This window comes from Pan paniscus, chromosome 17 (assembly GCF_029289425.2).
Source record: "Pan paniscus chromosome 17, NHGRI_mPanPan1-v2.0_pri, whole genome shotgun sequence".
Classification (NCBI taxonomy): domain Eukaryota; kingdom Metazoa; phylum Chordata; class Mammalia; order Primates; family Hominidae; genus Pan; species Pan paniscus.
Window position 1 is genome coordinate 68,444,268 of NC_073266.2, and position 19,732 is coordinate 68,463,999.

The following is a 19,732-nucleotide window of genomic DNA, read 5'->3' on the forward strand; positions in this document are numbered from 1 at the left end:
CTGGGCGACAGAGCGAGACTCTGTCTCAAAAAACAAAAAGTTAAAAGAATAAAATTTCCCATAATTTACTATGTGTATAGTAGACAATAAATATTTAAGTGAGAACTTTCAGCATCTTACTGTTTTTTCTTTTCAGATTTGAGATTGTGTTCTCATAGATTTTGCATTGCTGAGATAGTGCTATCTTTGTAATGAGATATTACCTGTGTTTTTATTATTGTAGGCCTATTGTAGAAATGCTATTGATAAGCATTGCTTTTATACCTATAATGAAGTGCTGTTTTTCCCCCTTACTTATTACAGGAGTTGCAGGTGCTGGCCGTCTTTTCACTCCTGATGTAATCAGAGCCATGGCCTCTATCAATGAAAGGCCTGTAATATTTGCATTAAGTAATCCTACAGCACAGGCAGAGTGCACGGCTGAAGAAGCATATACACTTACAGAGGTATTAATAATCACATGAATTGATATGTATATTATTTTCCCTCCACTAGCTTATTAGTTATACATTCTTACACCATTGTTCTAGTGGTTTCCCTAGAGATTACAGCATGCATCTATGGGTGATCAAAGTCTGATATTAATTATTGCTTATACCAATTATGGGAAACAGGTACTTTATAACTCCACTGTAATGCCCTCACACTGTTTGCACTATTGTTGTGAATTTTAATTTTCTATGTATTTTAAACTCAAAATACATTATTGTTATATTTTACAAAAATTATTCAGATTTACCTACACTTTAATTTATTTATCACTATTCTTCCTGCAAGTGCTTCTACCTAGGATCATTTTCCTTCTACCAGAAGAATTCCTTTATTTAAGTGTAGGTCTAATGAATTCTCTTGGTAATTTATTTTGCCTTCATTTTGAAGGATATTTTCACTCTGCATAGACGTAAAAGTTGGTAAATACTTGAGCATTTTGAAGATATCATTTTACTGTTTTCTGACTTTTGTTTTCTTTTTGATGATATAGCATTGTCTTAGGTTTTTAACAGTTTGACTATGGCGGACATATGCGTGGTTTTCTTTGTATTTATTCCACATGGGAATTATACTGCTCCTGAATCTATGGCTTGATGTCTGTTTTTGGTTTTTGTTTTTTCTGTTTTGAAAAAATATCAGCCAGTATCTCTACTTTGGCCACATTGTCTCTCTCATCTTATGGGACTCTAATTATATGGTTAGAGATATATCTCATTTATCTTTTACACTGTTTTCTATATTTACTATCTCTCTTGCTTTCTGTGTTTCAATCTGGTGATTTCCTTTGGCCCTATTTTCCAGTTTGCAGATTCTCTGTTCAGCTGTGCTCATCTGTTGTTAGGTTCTTACTTTTAGTTGCTGTATTTTTTCATTTGTAGAATTTGTGTTTTATCTGTATAGTAATTTATTAATTTAGTAACAGACTTAAAATCATGTACTGTAGAAATAATCAATCTCTAAATACTGCTTTCTTGTACTCACATTTCATGAAACTTTTCTTTTTACTCTCTTCAAATGCATCTTCACCATCAGTGTTTGTCTTTTCTAAGGCTGTTTTTTTTTTGAGTCATCTGGCGCTGTGGAGAACAAATTTTTATTTACATCCAAACTGTTTAAGATTCACTACTTTTAGATCTTTGACACTACCACGGGATTATAGCCCAATTACAAATATCTGCCTATAAATCACTTGACATTTGGGTTTTTTTCCTACCATTCTGTAAGGATGTAGTTGTAATCTCCACAATTACTTTCTATATTGTTGTGGTAAGTGATCTAAGTGGCTCTAGGAAGTGATTTTTAAAGGCTTGTTTACAATGATGTCTAGCAGCTATAATTGCTAGACTACATCCTTGAGAGTAAGTAATAAATCTGATACATTTTTTTAATCTTCACTCCTTTAAAACAACGTTTTTTATAGTAGAAAAGTATTACAGTGTATCTCTCAAAAGCTAAGGATTCTTTTAAAAATATAACCACAGGGCCGGGCACGGTGGCTCACGCCTGTAATCCCAGCACTTTGGGAGGCTGAGGTGGGCAGATCATGAGGTCAGGAGATCGAGACCATCCTGGCTAACACAGTGAAACCCCGTCTCTACTAAAAATACAAAAAAGATTAGCCAGATGTGGTGGCGGGTGCCTTTAGTCCCAGCTGCTGGGGAGGCTGAGGCAGGAGAATGGTGTGAACCCACGAGGCGGAGCTTGCATTGAGCCGAGAGCGCACCACTGCACTCCAGCCTGGGTGACAGAGCAAGACTCCATCTCAAAAAAAAACCCCAAAAAACCATATATATATATATATATATATACCACAGTACTGTTATACCTCATAATTTGAACAATAATTATATCTTGTCATTTAATTTTTTTTTTTTTTTTTTTTTAAACAGGGTCTCTCTTGGTTGCCCAGGCTGGAGTGTAGTGGCACAGTCATAGCTCACTGCAGACTCCAATTCCTGGCTCAAGTAATCCTCTTGCCTCAGCTTCTTCAGTAGCTGGGACTACAGGCAAATACCACCACACCCAGCTAATTTTTTAATTTTTATTTTTGTAGAGACAAGGTCTTGCTTTGTTGGCCAGGCTGGTCTCAAATTGCTGACCTCAAGTGATCCCCTGCCTCAGCCTCCCAAAGTGCTGGGATTACAGACATGAGCCACTGTGCCCCACCTAATTTCTTGAATATGTGAATTGCAATTAAAATTTTCTGATGGTAACAAATATCTCACTCATTTTTATTATCTATCTTTTGTTCTGTCTTGGTTATCAGGTTTGTTTGTAAGGCTAATTTGTCCTTTTTTTTTTCTTTTTTTTTTTTTGAGATGAAGCGTCACTGTGTTGCCCAGACTAGAGTGCAGTGGCGTCATCTCACCTCACTGCAAACTCTGCCTCCCAGGTTCACATCATTCTCCTGCCTCAGCCTCCCGAGTAGCTGGGCGCCCGCCATCATGCCCGGCTAATTTTTTTGTATTTTTAGTAGAGATGGGGTTTTACCATGTTAGCCCGGATGGTCTCTATCTCCTGACCTTGTGATCCGCCCGCCTCGGCCTCCCAAAGTGCTGGGATTACAGGCATGAGCCACTGCGCCCCGACTGTTTTTGTTTTTCTTAATTGAGTGATGGATAGTGTAGAAAAAGAACTATAGCAATAATTTAAGGCTGTGGATAAAGTTATTTTTGGAGAAAGGGACTTTACTTTTTCAAGTAGATCTCCATAATCCAGTCAGGATGTGGTCCACATGAGGCCTGGGGTATTTCCAGTTTGCCCTTTCTCCTGATATCCACCCCTTTGGGTATGAATCATCAAAAGTCCTGAGGTATTTATCAGCACCTCTCATCCTTAATGGTCCCTGAACATCCATTTTCCTCTCTGTCATCATGAGACTTTGGGTGGCTTTGCTATTCAGGTCTCAGTCACAGCTTTTGATTTGGAAATCAGCAGTCATCTTGAGGGGAAGAGCTTCAAATGCTAGGCTCATATATCTTGCTTCCCTCTTCTTTTGAATCTTGGAAACCTCTCTTCCCCAACACCAAACTCTCACTATCTTGTTAGGTCTCTGCTTGCTTACAAAAATTTTTAAAAATGTATTTTATCTGGTTTTTTAAATTGTAACCAGAGGAAAATTTGGTATGAAACAACCCAGAAAATCATTGCCAAAGCAGAACTCTCAGAACTTCCTGAACTTAATATTCATACTCTTGATATATTTGGCATTCTTTTTTTTTTTTCCCATTGTTAAACACTGTGTAGGCCAGGCACAGTGGTTCATGCCTGTAATCCCAGCACTTTGGAATGCCAAGGTGGGCAGACCACTTGAGGCCAGGAGTTCAAGATCTGCCTGGCCAACTAAGAATACAGGTGAAACCCTGTCTCTACTAAAAATACAAAAAAATTAGCCAGGTGTGGTGGCTCACACCTGTAGTCCCAGCTACTCAGGAGGCTGAGGCTGGAGAATAGTCTGAACCCAGGAGGCAGAGGCTGTGTGAGCCAAGATCGTGCCACTGCACTCCAGCCTGGGCAACAGAGCAAGACTGTCTCAAAAAAAAAAAAACCAACAAAAAAACAACCTTTATGTTGACACATGTATTCTCTCAAAATTCCTTTTTGACCTTTTTGACCACTCAGTCAAAATAAATTCTCATGACTGTTGGTTTCCAATTGATATAATAATTATTGAAATCTCTTCTTCTAAATCAATCACAAAATCACCATACAGATATTTAGAAATTAGTCTCTTTAGTATACTGTCTTATCTTTTTATTACTTTTAGCTTGATTGCCTGTCCTCTTCACCAGGTTTTACTACTTAAAACTAATGGTTATTGTTCCCCAAATTAAATCTTAGTCTTCTACAATGACTATTTGGTAAATATATTAAATGCATCGTGGATCGTTGACATTTCCAAAATATAAAAAATTTAAGTGTTTCGAGTAGTAGTGGTATATCACCAGAAGACTGCTCATTTAAGAATTTTGTTTTTTGTATAAATATTATTGTAATAAATGTACTTTATTGGAATAAATAAAAATTCGCCAAGGAGACTAGTTTGATATACTATATTTCATCAGTTTTAAGATCAAGGATTGCTTGAGCCCATGAGTTTGAGACCAGCCTAGGCAACGTAGCGAAACCCTGTCTGTATAAAAAATTTAAAAATTAACCAAGCATGGTGGCGCACACCTGTGGTCTTAGCTACTTGGGAGGCTGAGGTGGGAGGATTGCTTGAGCCCAGGAGGTTGAGGCTGCAGTGAGCTGTGATCGTGCCACTGAACTCCAGCCTGGGCAACAGAATGAGACCCTGTCTCAAAAATAAATAAATAAAAAGAGCATGGTGTCATAGTTTACTTTTACATAAATTCTTTCTTTGTGTTACATGAAATAATGGCATAGAATTTTGACTAGTCGTCACCTGTTAAATTTTTAGTCCCGTTTTGTTTTCACCAGGGAGGTGTTACTCCAACACCATTTGCTGCTCAGCGAGAAAAATACTCTAAAAAAAAATCTTCATAGTTGAATTGCCAGCTGCTTACATAGACCAAGTTGGACTTCAGAATAAGAATATACTATTATCATTAAAACCTGGCCACGTTTAAGCCATGGATTAATTATTGGGTTAAATGGGCAGGGAGGCAGGGATGGTGACCTGGAGAACGTGAACTGCTATAGAATCTTGTCATTATTGAAGAGATTCCCAAGATCTTTCTAAATTTCCAAACTTACTGATACCATGAGAACATTTTTTCCATGATGTGCTATATTGTATAATCTACCTTATAAGACTATTAAAATTAATGGTGCCAGAAAAATAATTACATACTTATTGTGATAACATGTATGACATTAACCATGAACTAACCTTAATCGTCAAAGAAACAAAATTTTTAGTCACAAGTAATGTTTAGAACAGATAGATAATTGTAATAGCTATCCATAGACTAGGTAGAAAATGATATAACAATATAGAGTTGCAAGTCTAAGATAGTCAGCTGTGCCCTACTAGCATAGTTAGCTTGCTTCTACTCTTAAACCTTGTATCATTTTGAAATGGAAAGTATGTCTTGTAAAAGTAGTGGTTACTCTGCATTATTGACCTTCAGATTACCTGGAGTCAAAATCTTGAATGTTAAATCCACTAAAGCCAAGGGTCTACAATGCTATAAAGAATAATAACACAATTAATTCTCTTAGAAATACTGAATATGCCAGTAACGTTTATTATATGCCATTATAGAGCATAGTATCAAAATTGGATAGATGTGACAAATTTGGAGAAGTATTCTTCTTTAACAAGGCATCAGGCCATTTGTTTTCCTGGAGTGATACTGTGGTCATGCCACATGCCTGTGTTATAAACTGCCTACTGCTGGGTATTATAGCATCATTGAAAACCTGTGGCTATGGAGTTACAAAAAAATCTAGATTAAGATTTAACTACTACAGTTTTGATGTGTGACTTTTGACAAAGTATTTGAAAATATTAAAGCCTTAGTTTTCTGATTTTTTAAAATTAGTGAAATGGAGATGATGATGAAGTTTTCATGATGGCAAAATTAACTGAGTTAACACATATAAAGCACTTGGTAATTAGTTTTAGCGGATATATAGTAAATGACAGCCATTTGTTTTGGTATTTCCCCTTCATTCATCGGTGTTTATATTGGTCTTTATAATATGGAATGGTATTTATTGGCCGTCTACATTTTAAATTTCTTTTTTTTTCTTTTTCTTTTTTTTTTTTGAGATGGAGTCTCGCTCTGTTGCCCAGGCTGGAGTGCAGTGGCGTGCTATCGGCTCACTGCAACCTCTGCCTCCTGGGTTCAAGTGATTCTCCCGCCTCAGGCTCCTGAGTAGCTGAGATTACAGGCATGGGCCAACACACCCAGCTAATTTTTTGTATTTTTTGTAGAGATAGGGGTTTCACTCTGTTCCAGGCCGTCTCAAACTCCTGGCCTCCAGTGATCTGCCCACCTTGGCCTCCCAAAGTGCTGGGACTGCAGGTGTAAGCTGCTGTGCCTGGCCTTAAATTTCTTAAAAATAAGTGTCTGGTTTTTAAATTTTTAGTAATAAATGATTTTTAACTTTATTATTTATTTATTGAATGTATACTACACATGAAACAAACCTCATTCTAACAAAAGGATTGTAACGAAAAGATTGTTATATAGTATATTATGCCTTGTTTCCAAGTAATATATTGGTCTATTTTACTCCAGGACTTGATTTTGTATCAATTCACCTCAATTTTCTCATCCACAGAAAATAACAAAATTGAAGTTATTTCATTTTATTAACAGGGCAGGTGTTTGTTTGCCAGTGGCAGTCCATTTGGGCCAGTGAAACTTACAGATGGGCGAGTCTTTACACCAGGTCAAGGAAACAATGTATATATTTTTCCAGGTAAATGCCACCATTATTTATGTTATAGAGCAATAGTTAATTATGTAAAAATACTTAATGGAATTCTTTGGAATGGGAGATTGAACTGAGCAACAGTATTACAGAATTTTGGTATAAATGTACAAGGAAACTCAAGGAATTCATCAAATTCAGCATGCTCCACTTTCTCTGAAAATTTATTCATATTGTTAATTAAATTTGTTTTTATTATAGAAATAATATATTGCATGATTTGTAAAAATGCAGAGGAACAGAATGGCACAAAATTATGTAACCCTTTCTATCTCCCCTTGGTGTACCTCCTTAATCATACTTCTCAGAACCATTGTCAATAATTTGCTGGGAGTTCTGATGGTTACCATCGTGACTGATAGATTTATTTCCCAGGTTCAAGCAGTTCCCCTGCCTCAGCCTCCCAAGTATCTGGGACTACAGGCATGCACCACCACACTCAGCTAATTTTTGTATTTTTAGTAGAGATGGGGTTTCACCACGTTGACCAGGCTGGTCTCGAACTCCTGACCTCAGGTGTTCTGCCCATCCCAAAGTGCTGGGATTACAGGTGTGAGCCACCACGCCCAGCCAGGTGTTCTTATTTTTTAAGATACACCCAGTATACTGGTATCACACCAAAGGAAATTAATAATAATTGCTTAATATTGTTTATCATTACCTCAGTTCAACAACTTATTTTTATTCCCAATACCTTTTTTATTCTAGAATTGCTCTTTCTAAATAGCTACTTTTAAAGCAAAAACGGTTACAGTACTCTTTGAGCTTTTTCTGGAGAATTATTAGGATTCCTTTCAATGTTTCTGCCTTTGTGCTGTATTTTCCATAAATTTCTGGTGATCCTCAGTTGTCTCTTTCTTTTAAGCAAGACTGTGTTGAGTAAAACAGGAATTTTGTATGATTTTCTTTTGCACTTGTGTCTTTTTTCTTCTGGTAGGTCTTTCCCTGACTAGCTGACAGCAGGCTCTAATTAAGATATGACAAGTTTATATAGGCTGGCATCAGGCAAGCATGTATAACTGTTGTCAAAGTAAAGAGGGTATTTAGTCTGTGAATATCCTGGTACTTTTCTATATTTTTCTCCTTTTTTTTGCCCCTCGTGTTTTCCTATATGTCTCTTGAGACCTAACTTCTATAATAGAAACTGTCCTGTCATCCATAATCTCTTTCTAGAACTTGATAATGTTCAAAATTAATGTGTTCTATTCAGTAACATTTCTATGGCCTAAAAGACATGAGGGCAGGAAAGGAAATACTTTTCTGCTGATTTTAACAAAGCTATTTTTTTAAACTTTTTTTTTAGTTCCAGGGGTACATATGAAGGTTTGTTATATAGGTAAATTGTGTGTTGCAGGGGGTTTCATGTATAGATTATTTCATCACCCGGGTAATAAGCATGGTACCCGATAGGTAGTTTTTTGATCCTTACCCTCTTCCCGCCCTCTACCCTTAAGTAGGCCCCAGTGTCTGTTGTTCCCTTCTTTGTGTCCATGAGTTCTTATCACTTAGCTCCACTTGCAAGTGAAAACATACGGCATTTGGTTTTCTGTTCCTGTGTTAGTTCACTTAGGATAATAGCCTCCAGCTCCATGCATGTTACTGCAAAGGACGTGATCTCATTCATTTTTTTGGCTGCATAGTATTTTTTTTTATTTATACACATGGTGTATATGTGCCACATTTACTTTATCCAGTTTACCATTGATGGGCATTTAGATTAATTCTATGTCTTTACTATTGTGAATAGTGCTGCAGTGAACATACACATGATGTGTCTTTATGGTAGAATGATTTATATTCCTTTGAGTATATACCTAGTAATAGGATTGCTGGGTCGAATGGTTGTTCTAAATTCAGCAAAACCATTTTTTATATCATATCTGAGTATTAAGGAATTTAGCAGTTGATTATTTTTATATAACACTTTAAAGTCCTAACTTAAATAACAGCTATGGATACCATAAATATAGACATTAAAAATGACCTGGCCAGGCATGGTGGCTCTCGCCTGTAATCCCAACATTTTGGGAGGCCGAGGCAGGAGGATTGCTTGAGGCCAGGAGTTTGAGACCAGCCTGGGCAACATAGTGAGACCTTGTTTCTTCCAAAAATTAAAAAAATTAACCAGGTGTAGTGGTGCACACCCCTAGTCCCAGCTAGTCAGGAGGCTGAGATGGAAGGATCGCATGAGCCTGGGAGGTCCAGGCTGCAGTGAGCCATCATCATGCCAGTGCACTCCAGCCTGGGCAACAAAGTGAGACTGTCTCAAAAAAATAAAATAAAATGACCTGGCATTTGAGGCAGAAATGAGCCTAAAAACAGGAGGATTGGCTGAAAGTCCGTTTATAAAGCAACTTAAAAAAAAACTGTTAATATTTGAATGACCTAGTTGAGCAACTATAACAACCGGATGAAAATTTTTTTTAAGACTTTAAAAGGGTCAAAGGGATAAGATATTGGCTCTAATGGAATATTGGAGAATTCTGGACCAAGGTTAGGGAGGGAACAAATGCACAGAACAAGCTTTTGAAGCCAGTTTTACAGTGGAAATATAGACCAGGAAGAAAGTGGCTAAGAGGTACAGCTGTGCTTTTCATGGAAAGTGGACAAGATCGGCACCATGTCCGAGTCTGGCACTACCTCCCACTCTGGACTGAAACCCTAAAGTGCTGTACCTTGGATTGGGGGTATAGTTTGCAGCAGCAATGGGTGATTTAGAAAACCTCAAGCCTCTGTTCGGGACTGCCAGTGCCCACAAGTGCCCAGCAGAAGCAAACAAAAATTTCTCTGAAATAAGATAATGGCATCCTAGTCCTCAAATTATTTTTATAAATTTTCAAGTACAACCTAAGTAGAAAAATAAAAAAAAGATAATGAGGCACATAAAGAGACATAACAACAGAAGCCAAAACCAGCGAAAACAAGAAAAACAGACACACTGAAACCCTGGATATACCGTAAATGCTATGAAACAAATATGCTTATTATGTTTATAGAGATAAAAGCCAATCTTGAAAACTTAAGACAAGTACCACTAAATTCTAGAATTGAAAAATGTAGTAATCTATAAGAACTGAGTGAGCTGGGTGTAGTGGCTCATGCCTGTAATCCCAGCACTTTGCGAGACCAAGGTGGAAGAATTGCTTGAGCCCAGGAGTTTGAGACCAGCCCTGGCAACGTAGTGAGACCCCCATCTCTATAAAATTAAAAAAAAAAAAAAATTAGCCAGGCATAGTGGCATATGCCTGTAGTCCTAGCTATTCAGGAGGCTGAGATGGGAGGATCACTCGAGCTTGGGAGGTCAAGGCTGGAGTGAGTCATGATTGGGCCACTGCACTCCAGCCTGGGTGACAGAGCAAGACCCTGTCTCAAAAAAAAAAAAAAAAAAAAATGAGTGAATGAGGCTTATGGCAGATTAGACCAGAGAGAATTAATCAACTGGAAAATATCTCAGAAGAAACAATCCAGAATGCAGCACAGAGAGACCAAAAAAAAAAAAAAAAAAGGTAAGGGACATACATTTCATTGATAGATCTTTAATTGAAGTCCTAGAAGAAATGAGAATGAAGCAGAGGCAACATGTGCCGGCCTCATGGCTGAGTTTTTTCTTTTAGAACTGGTGATTGACAATCAATATTCAAAAAGCTCACAGAAACCCATGTGGGATGCATAAAAAGAAATCTACATCTAGGAACATTATTGTGAGGCTTCAGAATCACCACAAAGAGAAGAATATGAAAGCAGTCAGAGCAAAAAGATTTCCTTCAAAGAAGCGACCGTTAGACTGACAGCAGACTCCTCAGTGACAATAAGATACGAAGGCAGTGGTAATGACCTATTAAAGTTGCTTATGGGAAATACTTGCCAACCTAGAATTCATTACACAGTGAAAATATCCTTCAAGAATTAAAGCAAAATGAAGACATTTTTCAGAAAAACAAAAAACCGGGGATTCACCACCTGGCAGACTGTTTTTATATTAAAGGAAAGGAAATTTTGTTCCTTAGGGAAAAAGAAAATAATCCCACATAGAAACCCTAAGGTGTAGGAAGGAATGAAAAGCAAAGAAAGTTATGAATAAGTGGGTGGGTACAACAAAATGAATGTTGTTTATATAGAGTGAAACAAACATCACATGGGATTTTGAAAAATATATAGAGAGAGAATTAAAATGCACAACAACAATAGCTCCGTTAAATAGAGTTAAGCTGTTATGTGGGACTTACATTGATTGACAGGAAGGTAAATTAAAAATTATAATGTGGAGCTGGGGACATTGGCTCACACCCATAATCCCAGCACTTTGGGATGTCAAGATGGGAGGATCACTTGAGGCCAAGAGTTTGAGACTAGCCCTAGCAACATAGGGAGACTCTGTCTCTACAAAAAAAAAAAAAATTTAGCCAGGTGTGGTGACATGTGCCTGTAGTCCCAGCTACTCCAGACACTGAGGACAGATGATCACTTGAGCCTAGGAGTTTGAGGTTACAGCAAGCTTTGGTCGTGCCACAGCACTGTAGCCTGGGCAATAGAGCGAGACCCTGTCTCAAAAAAAAATTTAATGTAGAATGTTGGTGGTTAAAGATGCATGATATAAATTTTAGGATAACCATTCAAACACTACAAAGACTTCCTGTTTATGGAAAGGTAATGTTGGGATGAAATGAAACAACAAAAATCCGAAAAGCAAGAAAAACGAGGAAAAGGAACATAGGCAAGGCAAGATGAGATGAGAGTGATGAGACTAAATGTTTGGGGGCTAAATCTGCCCCAATTACTTGAAAAAAAAAAAACTAAAAGTAAAAGTAAAAACCACATTAAATCTAAATGGACCACATTCTCTACTTAAAAAAATGCTATTAACCATGTGATCTTCTCAGTCATGAGGTAATCTGGTGACTACCCTTCCTCAAAGCCAGTTGGGATATTCTTTGAATAGAGTAAAACAGTGTTTCTAGGCTGGGAGACACCAGACATAGTTGAGGACAGAGGTGCTAGAAAATAGGAAGTTTAAAAGCATGTGCGGTGATGCTCAGAGGAGGTAAACCCCACCCTCATGCTCATAGCTTCCAATCATTTTCTCTAGTTCTTAACTCTTAAATGTGAGAAATGCTTGAAGATTACTAGTCATCTGAAGAAAGTCTCTTTATTAAAGATTTTCATAAAAGAGACCAAAGCAGACAAACAGAAAAAGACATCTTGGGGAAAAAAAACAAGGATAATGGGAAGAGAAGGAAAGTTTTTAAAATTATCAATATCCTCAGGGGGACAAAATATTATATCCTATAAAGACAGATTTTTATTTTTTAAAAAAATAGAAAGCAAAACAAGCTCCTAAAAATAAAGTTTGATAGCAGAAAGAAGAAAAAAATGAGTTAAGTCACCTAAAAAGAGAGCAAAGGACAGGAGAAGGAAAATAAAGAAAATTAGAGAGCCAATCCAAGAGGTACAATATCAGAAAATATAAATGTCAGGGAACAAGAACAGAAAAATGGAGGGAAGTGAATCCTCAAGACTTCATGAACATTCCCCAAAACTGAAAGACTCGTGTTTTCAGATAGGAAGCGCCTACTCACTGAATGCTAAACATGATGAATTAAAATAATGCACATCAAAGCACAGTGTTATGAAATTGTAGACCGTTAGGTATAAAAATAAGGATCTGGCTGGGCACAGTGGCTCATGCCTGTAATCCCAGCACTTTGGGAGGCTGAGGCAAGAGGATTGCGTGAGTCCAGAAGTTTGAAACCAGCCTGGGCAACATAGTAAAACCCTGTCTCTACAAAAAATAAAAAAATTAGCCAGATGCGATGGTACATGCCTGTAATCCCAGCTACTCAGGAAGCTGAGGTAGGAGGATCGCTTGAGTCCAGGGAGGTTGAGGTTGCAGTGAGCTTGTGCCACTGTACTCCAGCCTGAGTGACAGAGCGAGACCCTGTTGCCAAAAAAAATTTTTTTTTAAAGGGATCCTACATGCATCCAGAGATTAAACGAAAACAATCACCTGAAAAGGCTCTGAACTCAGATTGATGCTTCTCACCAGCACTGGAAGCTAGATGGTATTGGAATAATACCTCACAGTTCTGAAGGAAAAATATTTCCAAGCCAGAATTCTAAACCTAGACAAACTATCAAATATAAGTAGAAAGAAGTAAACAAACACATTTTCAGAAATGCAAGATTTCAAAAAATATATATCTCCCATGCACTGTTCTTCAGAAAGCCTTGGGAGAATGTACCCTACCAAAAGAGGGAGTAATAAACTAGGAAAAGTTGAATTTGGGAAATGGAATCAACTTAGAAAGAAGCAAAGAGGCCTGTAATGATAAAGGGGTTTTCTATGATGGCAGCTCCATAGCTGGAATGGGGGACAACCAGACCAGAATGGAGCTTTAGCAGATTTATTCTAGAGCAGGAAATTCGAGAATATATAAAGTAGCTAAAATAGAAGAAAATGTAGACAATTGAGTGAGAGTTCAAGGGTGAAATAACAATGTTAAATACTAAAAAATCAAAGTAAAGGAAAAAGGACAATTATTAACTTCAGGAAAGACAAAGTTATGCAGAAAAGGAAAAGTAACCATGATATAAACATTGAATATTGATTGAACCACAATTATGCTCTAACTATATTGGGAAGAAGAAAGAAAGCTGAAAATATGAAAGAGCACTAAATATTTACTCCTACAGGAAGGAGTCAGTGATCTCCAAAACAGAAAATGCAAGATCAGCACAATAAGAGAAGGCAAAAAAAAAAAAAAAGAAAAAAAAAGAGAGAGAGAGAGAAAAAAAAATCACAAGAAACATAAGTTATTTAAGAGTGAGAGAGAGAAACAATCAGCTAAAAAAAATTGTCATTGCTTCTGTAGAGCAAGAAGTGGAGTGTTAGAGGTGGGCTGGGAACTGGAGTTAAAACAAGCGTTGATGAATTGTATGTATTTGTCATTTTCATAAATGTAAAAACTAAACTGAGAAAAGCCATTTGATATTTCTGAAATTACTTAGCGAATAAGAATTATTAAAGATCGTTTGATTTTAACTCAGATTTCTGTTTCTTCTTGGCTGTTTTCTGTTTGGGGGGAGCTGTTTGCGATGTGGATGGATTACCATTTATTTGCCTGAATATAGGAATTTACTTCTTTCATAATTTGAAAAGTGACCATACTAGTAAACTTTAAAATGTGTTCTAGGTGTGGCTTTAGCTGTTATTCTCTGTAACACCCGGCATATTAGTGACAGTGTTTTCCTAGAAGCTGCAAAGGTAAATGTTTTAAATGTTGTTTATTTTATAAAGGATGAATTATAAAGATGAGTAGATCTGAAAATTAAAGGCAGAGAGAGAATGGGTTAAATCTGCCTTATTAATGAAAAGGAAGTTACTCAAATTACTTTTATGATTTGCCTATTTATGCATAAAATTAATTTTTTTAATCATGACTTAAATTTTTGTAAACTGAATCCTCTCATTTTAATAACACTTAGACTATACTTGCAATTTGTATATCTGAATATATTGTGACAGCATAGATAACTCCTTGCATGTTTTTAATGGACAAGTACTGGTATTATTTGGAGTGCTGGCCTATGGGAGCTCCAGACTTTGAAGTATTTCTGAAGAACTCACATTAATACAATTAATGTCTGTTTTCAAAGTAGCCATTGCAATTAAGCCAAGCTCTACATGTGTAATATAAAGCAGAATATAATCAATAAGTCTTTAAATCTGGTTATTTATTGTTTAGTGATGAACAGTTTTAATTTCTGCAGTGGTTTAAGTGTATTCCTTCAAGAAATAAGAGGAATTATATTACCTGTATTACTCTCTGTTTCCCCAATGCTTTTTCCATTTTACTGGGTCCTTATTCTGTTATTTAAACAAACAAAAGCAAAATGCTGTTTTTCTCTTCAGGCCCTGACAAGCCAATTGACAGATGAAGAGCTAGCCCAAGGGAGACTTTACCCACCACTTGCTAATATTCAGGAAGTTTCTATTAACATTGCTATTAAAGTAAGTAATAACTTAAACTTCTTCACATTAATTTTAATGACATTTTCTTATACAAGAAATACAGGTTTATTAAGATAAATCTGAAACATTTAGAAGGCTGCAAAGAAGAAATTTTAGGCCCATATTCTTACTACCAGAATATAACACACATGATTATTTTGGGTTCGTTGCCTTCTAGTCTTTTTTCTTTGCAAACACATACATGCATACACACATGCATGTAGTCACTTGTGCCTTTTTGAAAAATTGTTTTAAAGAATAGAGATAGGGGTCTTCCTGTGTTGCCCAGGCTGGTCTCTAACCCCTTGGCCTGAAGCGATCCTCCTGCCTTGGACTCCCACAGTGCTTGGATTACTGGCATGAGCCAGCACCTGGCCTGTGCCCATTCTTATAATTGGTTTCTTACTGCACTTTTTCCCCTTAATATATTGTAAGTCTTTTCCATGTAACTTAATAATAATTCTCATGTATGTGATCACTAATGCTGCATGGCATTCTTTTTATTATTTTTTCAAAATTTGTTTCATCATTTCTCTGTTTTCGGACATTTAAGTTTTTAGCTTCTTATTGTTAGAAATAACACTGTAGGCTGGGCGCAGTGGCTTACACCTGTAATCCCAGCACTTTGGGAGGCCGAAGCGGGTGGAACATCTGAGGTCAGGAGTTCGAGACCAGCCCAGCCAACATGGTGAAACCCCGTCTCTACTAAAAATACAAAAAAAGTTAGCCAGGCATGGTGGTGGGCACCTGTAATCCCAGCTACTCTGGAGGCTGAGGCAGGAGAATCACTTGAACCTGGGAGAAGGAGGTTGCAGTGAGCCGAGATCGTGCCATTGCACTCCAGCCTGGGCCACAAGAGCAAAACTCCATCTCAAAAAAAAAAAAGAAAGAAAGAAATAACAGCGTAATGAACATCTATCTTTACAGATAAATCTTTGTGTGTATTTGTGATGGTTTCTTTTTTTTTTTTTTTTTTTTGAGACAGAGTCTTGCTCTGTCGCCCAGGCTTGAGTGCAGTGGCGGAATCTCAGCTCACGGCTCACTGCAACCTCTGCCTCCCAGGTTTAAACAATTCTCCTGCCTCAGCCTCCCAAGTAGCTGGGATTACAGATGCCCACCACCATGCCCAGCTAATTTTTTGTATTTTTAGTAGAGACGGGGTTTCACCATGTTGGTCAGGCTGGTCTCGAACTCCTGACCTCAGGTGATCCACCTGCCCTGGCCTCTCAAAGTGCTGGGATTACAGGCGTGAGCCACCACGCCCAGGCTGTGATGGTTTTTTTTGGGGGGGATAAATTCTAAGCTTAAGAACAAAGGTTTTTAAGGTGTTTTAAGGCTTCTGATGCATATTGTCAAATGAGCTCTTCAGAAAAAGTACTGATTTACATTGCAGCAATTAGATATGAGTGTATCTTTTTCCACACTTTTGCCAATACTTATAATTATTTTTTTAATCTTGCATATTTAATAGGTAAAATTGTTTCTCATTATTAAGGCATTATTAGTGAGATTGAAGAATTAATATATATATATTAAGTGTATATATACTGTTTGCTGTGGTGCAGATATTTTCCCATTTGTCATTTGTTTTAACTTTATAGAATTGTTTGACATGTCTTTTAAAAGTTTTTTATGGAATTATTTGTTTATTTTGTGGATTCTCTCCTCACCTTTTATGAATATTAATGCCTTCTGTCACTCCAAAATCATAACTGTCTACTTGCATTTTCTAAAATAAAACTTTTTTAATCTCTCTGGGATTTATTTTAATGTATGATATGAGAAAGGGAAACATTTTTTCCTGAGTAGTTAACCAGTTGCCCCAGCATTATTTATTGATTAATGCATCCGTTGTTTACAGTTAATTGGGAATTGAATCTGTTCCTGGGATTTCTATTCCTGACCATTTTTGTTTACTATCTGACACTGTTTTAAATTTTCTAATGTGTATAATGTAACATTTAGTACTTTATCTTTCCCATCATTATGCTTTTTCAGTGTTTTCTTGACTGTTCTAAATTGTTTTCTTCTGGACAAGTTTTTGTATCTGCTTTTTTAATTTTAAAAAACTCTGCAACTTTGTATGAAATTGTTGCATTTATAAATTGGTGAAGTTGGGTCTTTCAGTATTGAGTATTCTCCAATCACTATCTCTCTTTACTTATTAAGATCTTTTTTAAAAAGTGTTTCAGTATAATTTTGTTTTCTTCATCTGAATATGGCATTTTTACTTTTTTCTAAATATTTTTAAATTTCTGTTTTTCTAACAAAGACTTTTTTTTCTTTCCAAGTATCTTCTGATTGATCATTTCTAATATATAGGAAAAGGTAGGAATAATACTAATTTGAAAACATTCATTTTTATGAATTTACTTGATGACCAGTTTTTTGAACAATCTTATTTTAATAGTTTTTCATTTCATTTGGAATTGTTGAGTTTTTAATTGTCTGCAAGTAATTTTTTCTTTTTTTAATATGCATAGTCCGTTTTTCTCTAACTATAAATTAGCTGAAACTGCAGAATAGTCTTAAGCAATTAGGTTGATAAGAGTATTCTTGTATTTTTTTTCAATTTAGAGACAGAGTCTATGTTGCCAAGCTGATCTCAAACTCCTAGGCTCAAGTGATCCTTCTGCCACAGCCTCCCGAGTAGCTAGAGGCACATGCCACCACACCTGGCTAACATCTTTGTATGTTAATATTAAATGTGATGCTAGCTTTTGATTGAAATAAGTATTTTCTACTTTTTAAAAGAAGTAGTCTTCTATTTCTAGATTACTAAGATTTTTCTTAAACATTAGGATTGACTGTGGAATTTATCAGCCACAATTTCAACTTCCATACAGTTGATCATAAAATTTTATCATTTTGACTATTAAATTTATTTATTTATTTTGAGGCAGAGTTTTACTCTGTCACCCAGGTTGGAGTGCAGCGACGTGATCTCAGCTCACTTGCAACCTCTGCCTCCCAGGCTCAAGCGATCTTCCCACCTCGGCCTCCCAAGTAGCTGGGACCACAGGCATGTACCACCATGTCCAACTAATTTTTTTTTGCATTTTTGGTAGAGATGGGGGTTTGCAGTGTTGCCCAGACTGGTCTCAAACTCCTGAGCTCAGGAGATCTGCCCACCTTGGCCTCCCAAAGTGCTGGGATTATAGATGTGAGCCACTGTGGCCAGCTTTGACTATTAATTTTATTATTACATTATTTTGGTGCCTGTAACCTAAGCAAAGATTGGGAATTGGTAAAGGATGGTATGTTCAGGGAATAATAGTTGAGCCTGGGGGAACAGGTAGGGAAATGGCATGGAAGAAAATTTGAAAGTTATATTAAAGCCAGCTGTACAAATATACAAATGCCAGGCTAAGGAGTATGATTACCTTCTACTGCAAAACAGTTGAAGATTTTAGAGCCCAGAACTAGGATGATAGAGTCCAACTTTAGAATTTATAGAATGATATTACAGGTGGGAGAGATTTTGGAAGATCTTAGTCAGTTAAGAGTTTACTGGGCCAGGCAGAGTGGCTCACTCCTGTAATCACAGCACTTTCAAAGGCCAAGGCAGGAGGATGGCTTGAGGCTGTAAGTTTAAGACCATCCCTGGACAACAAAGCAAGATCTCATCTCTACCAAAAAAAAAAAAAAAATTAGCCGGGCACAGTGATATGTGCCTGTAGTCCCACCTACTGAGGAGGCTGGGGATGGGAGGATCACTTAAACACAGGAGGCCAAGGCTGCAGTGAGCTATGATCATACCACTGCACTCCAGTGTGGGTGACGGAGCAAGACCCTGTCTCTAAGAAAGAAAAAAGAGAGAGAAATAATTGGTGTGTCCAAATGAGAGGTAGTACATGAGGTCATAGAAGGAGACCTCTGCTTAGGATTAGTATAGCAACAGAGGCCCAGGTTCATGTCTCTGTGTTTCCCCAGAGACAGGAGTAGAGAGTGTGCTGTGTCTGCAGTGGCATAGGTTTTTCTTTTTAGGAGCAAATAAGGAAGTGGTGAGTAGAGGAGGCAGAGCTTTGTGTCTGTCCCCACCCCAAACAGCCACTGATTCACCCCTTTGGCTCTATGAGCAGGGCTGTGTGTGCTCCTCTGACAGCCACCAGTCACCTCCTGCATGCCTCCAGGACCAAGGGGAGCTTTCTCCAATCTCATGCCTTGCCCGTAATCTTTTTCTGTGGTTACACCAGCCTGTGGGAAAGAGATTTGCAGTGAGTGTGAGCCCCCCTTATGTCTAAAGCTTGCAGTTGTTCCAGAATAAAACACTAGCTCACATTGACCTTTGGCAGTTCCTTAAAATTTTAGCTGACTTCTTATTGTATGCATGGTGGCCACTGCCTCACTCTCCCTCCCATGCTCTGCCACAAGTGAGAGTTTCTGTGTCTAGTCTGCCGCTTTCTCTCCTTCATTCATTTATTTATAAATTTATATTTATTTATTTATGTTAATTATGCTGTTCACTGGCTTCAGAACACCTCCCACTGCCCCTCACATCAGGCAGGCCACGTGTTCAGCTCTCCAAGGTCGGAAGGAATGAGGAAAAGTGTGTTTATTCCATCCTCCTGGAAGCAAAAATCTCTGCCTGTCTTTTTATATCATTCCTGTTTTTCCTGTTTAGTACAAAAACTGAGAAGAGCAATTTGGTCAACAAACTGTACTAATGACATGTGTTATGTTTATTTGGCCCTTAGGTTTTTTGTTTGTTTGTTTGTTTTTGAGATGGAGTGTCAACTCTGTCGCCCAGGCTGGAGTGAAGTGGTGCAATCTCAGTTCAACACAACCTCTGCCTCCCAAGTTCAAGTGATTCTCCTGCCTCAGCCT

At 37.4% G+C, this 19,732-nt stretch overlaps 1 protein-coding gene across 2 annotated transcripts in view; it reads left to right on the forward strand.

The window, feature by feature from the left end:
* The window catches only part of ME2 (malic enzyme 2), a 69,887-nt gene that overhangs the window by 47,523 nt on the left and 2,632 nt on the right, over positions 1–19,732 (forward strand). Inside the window, exons 12-16 of one of the 2 annotated variants that reach the window (XM_055102488.2) lie at positions 304–446; positions 6,783–6,885; positions 14,088–14,158; positions 14,807–14,905; positions 17,809–17,988. In XM_055102488.2, coding sequence (XP_054958463.1) covers positions 304–446; positions 6,783–6,885; positions 14,088–14,158; positions 14,807–14,905; positions 17,809–17,973 — 581 coding nt within the window. In that variant the 3' untranslated portion in view covers positions 17,974–17,988. Of the gene's footprint in view, positions 1–303; positions 447–6,782; positions 6,886–14,087; positions 14,159–14,806; positions 14,906–17,808; positions 17,989–19,732 lie in introns of those variants that run through there. The other variant, XM_034943720.3, reaches the window with a different exon arrangement.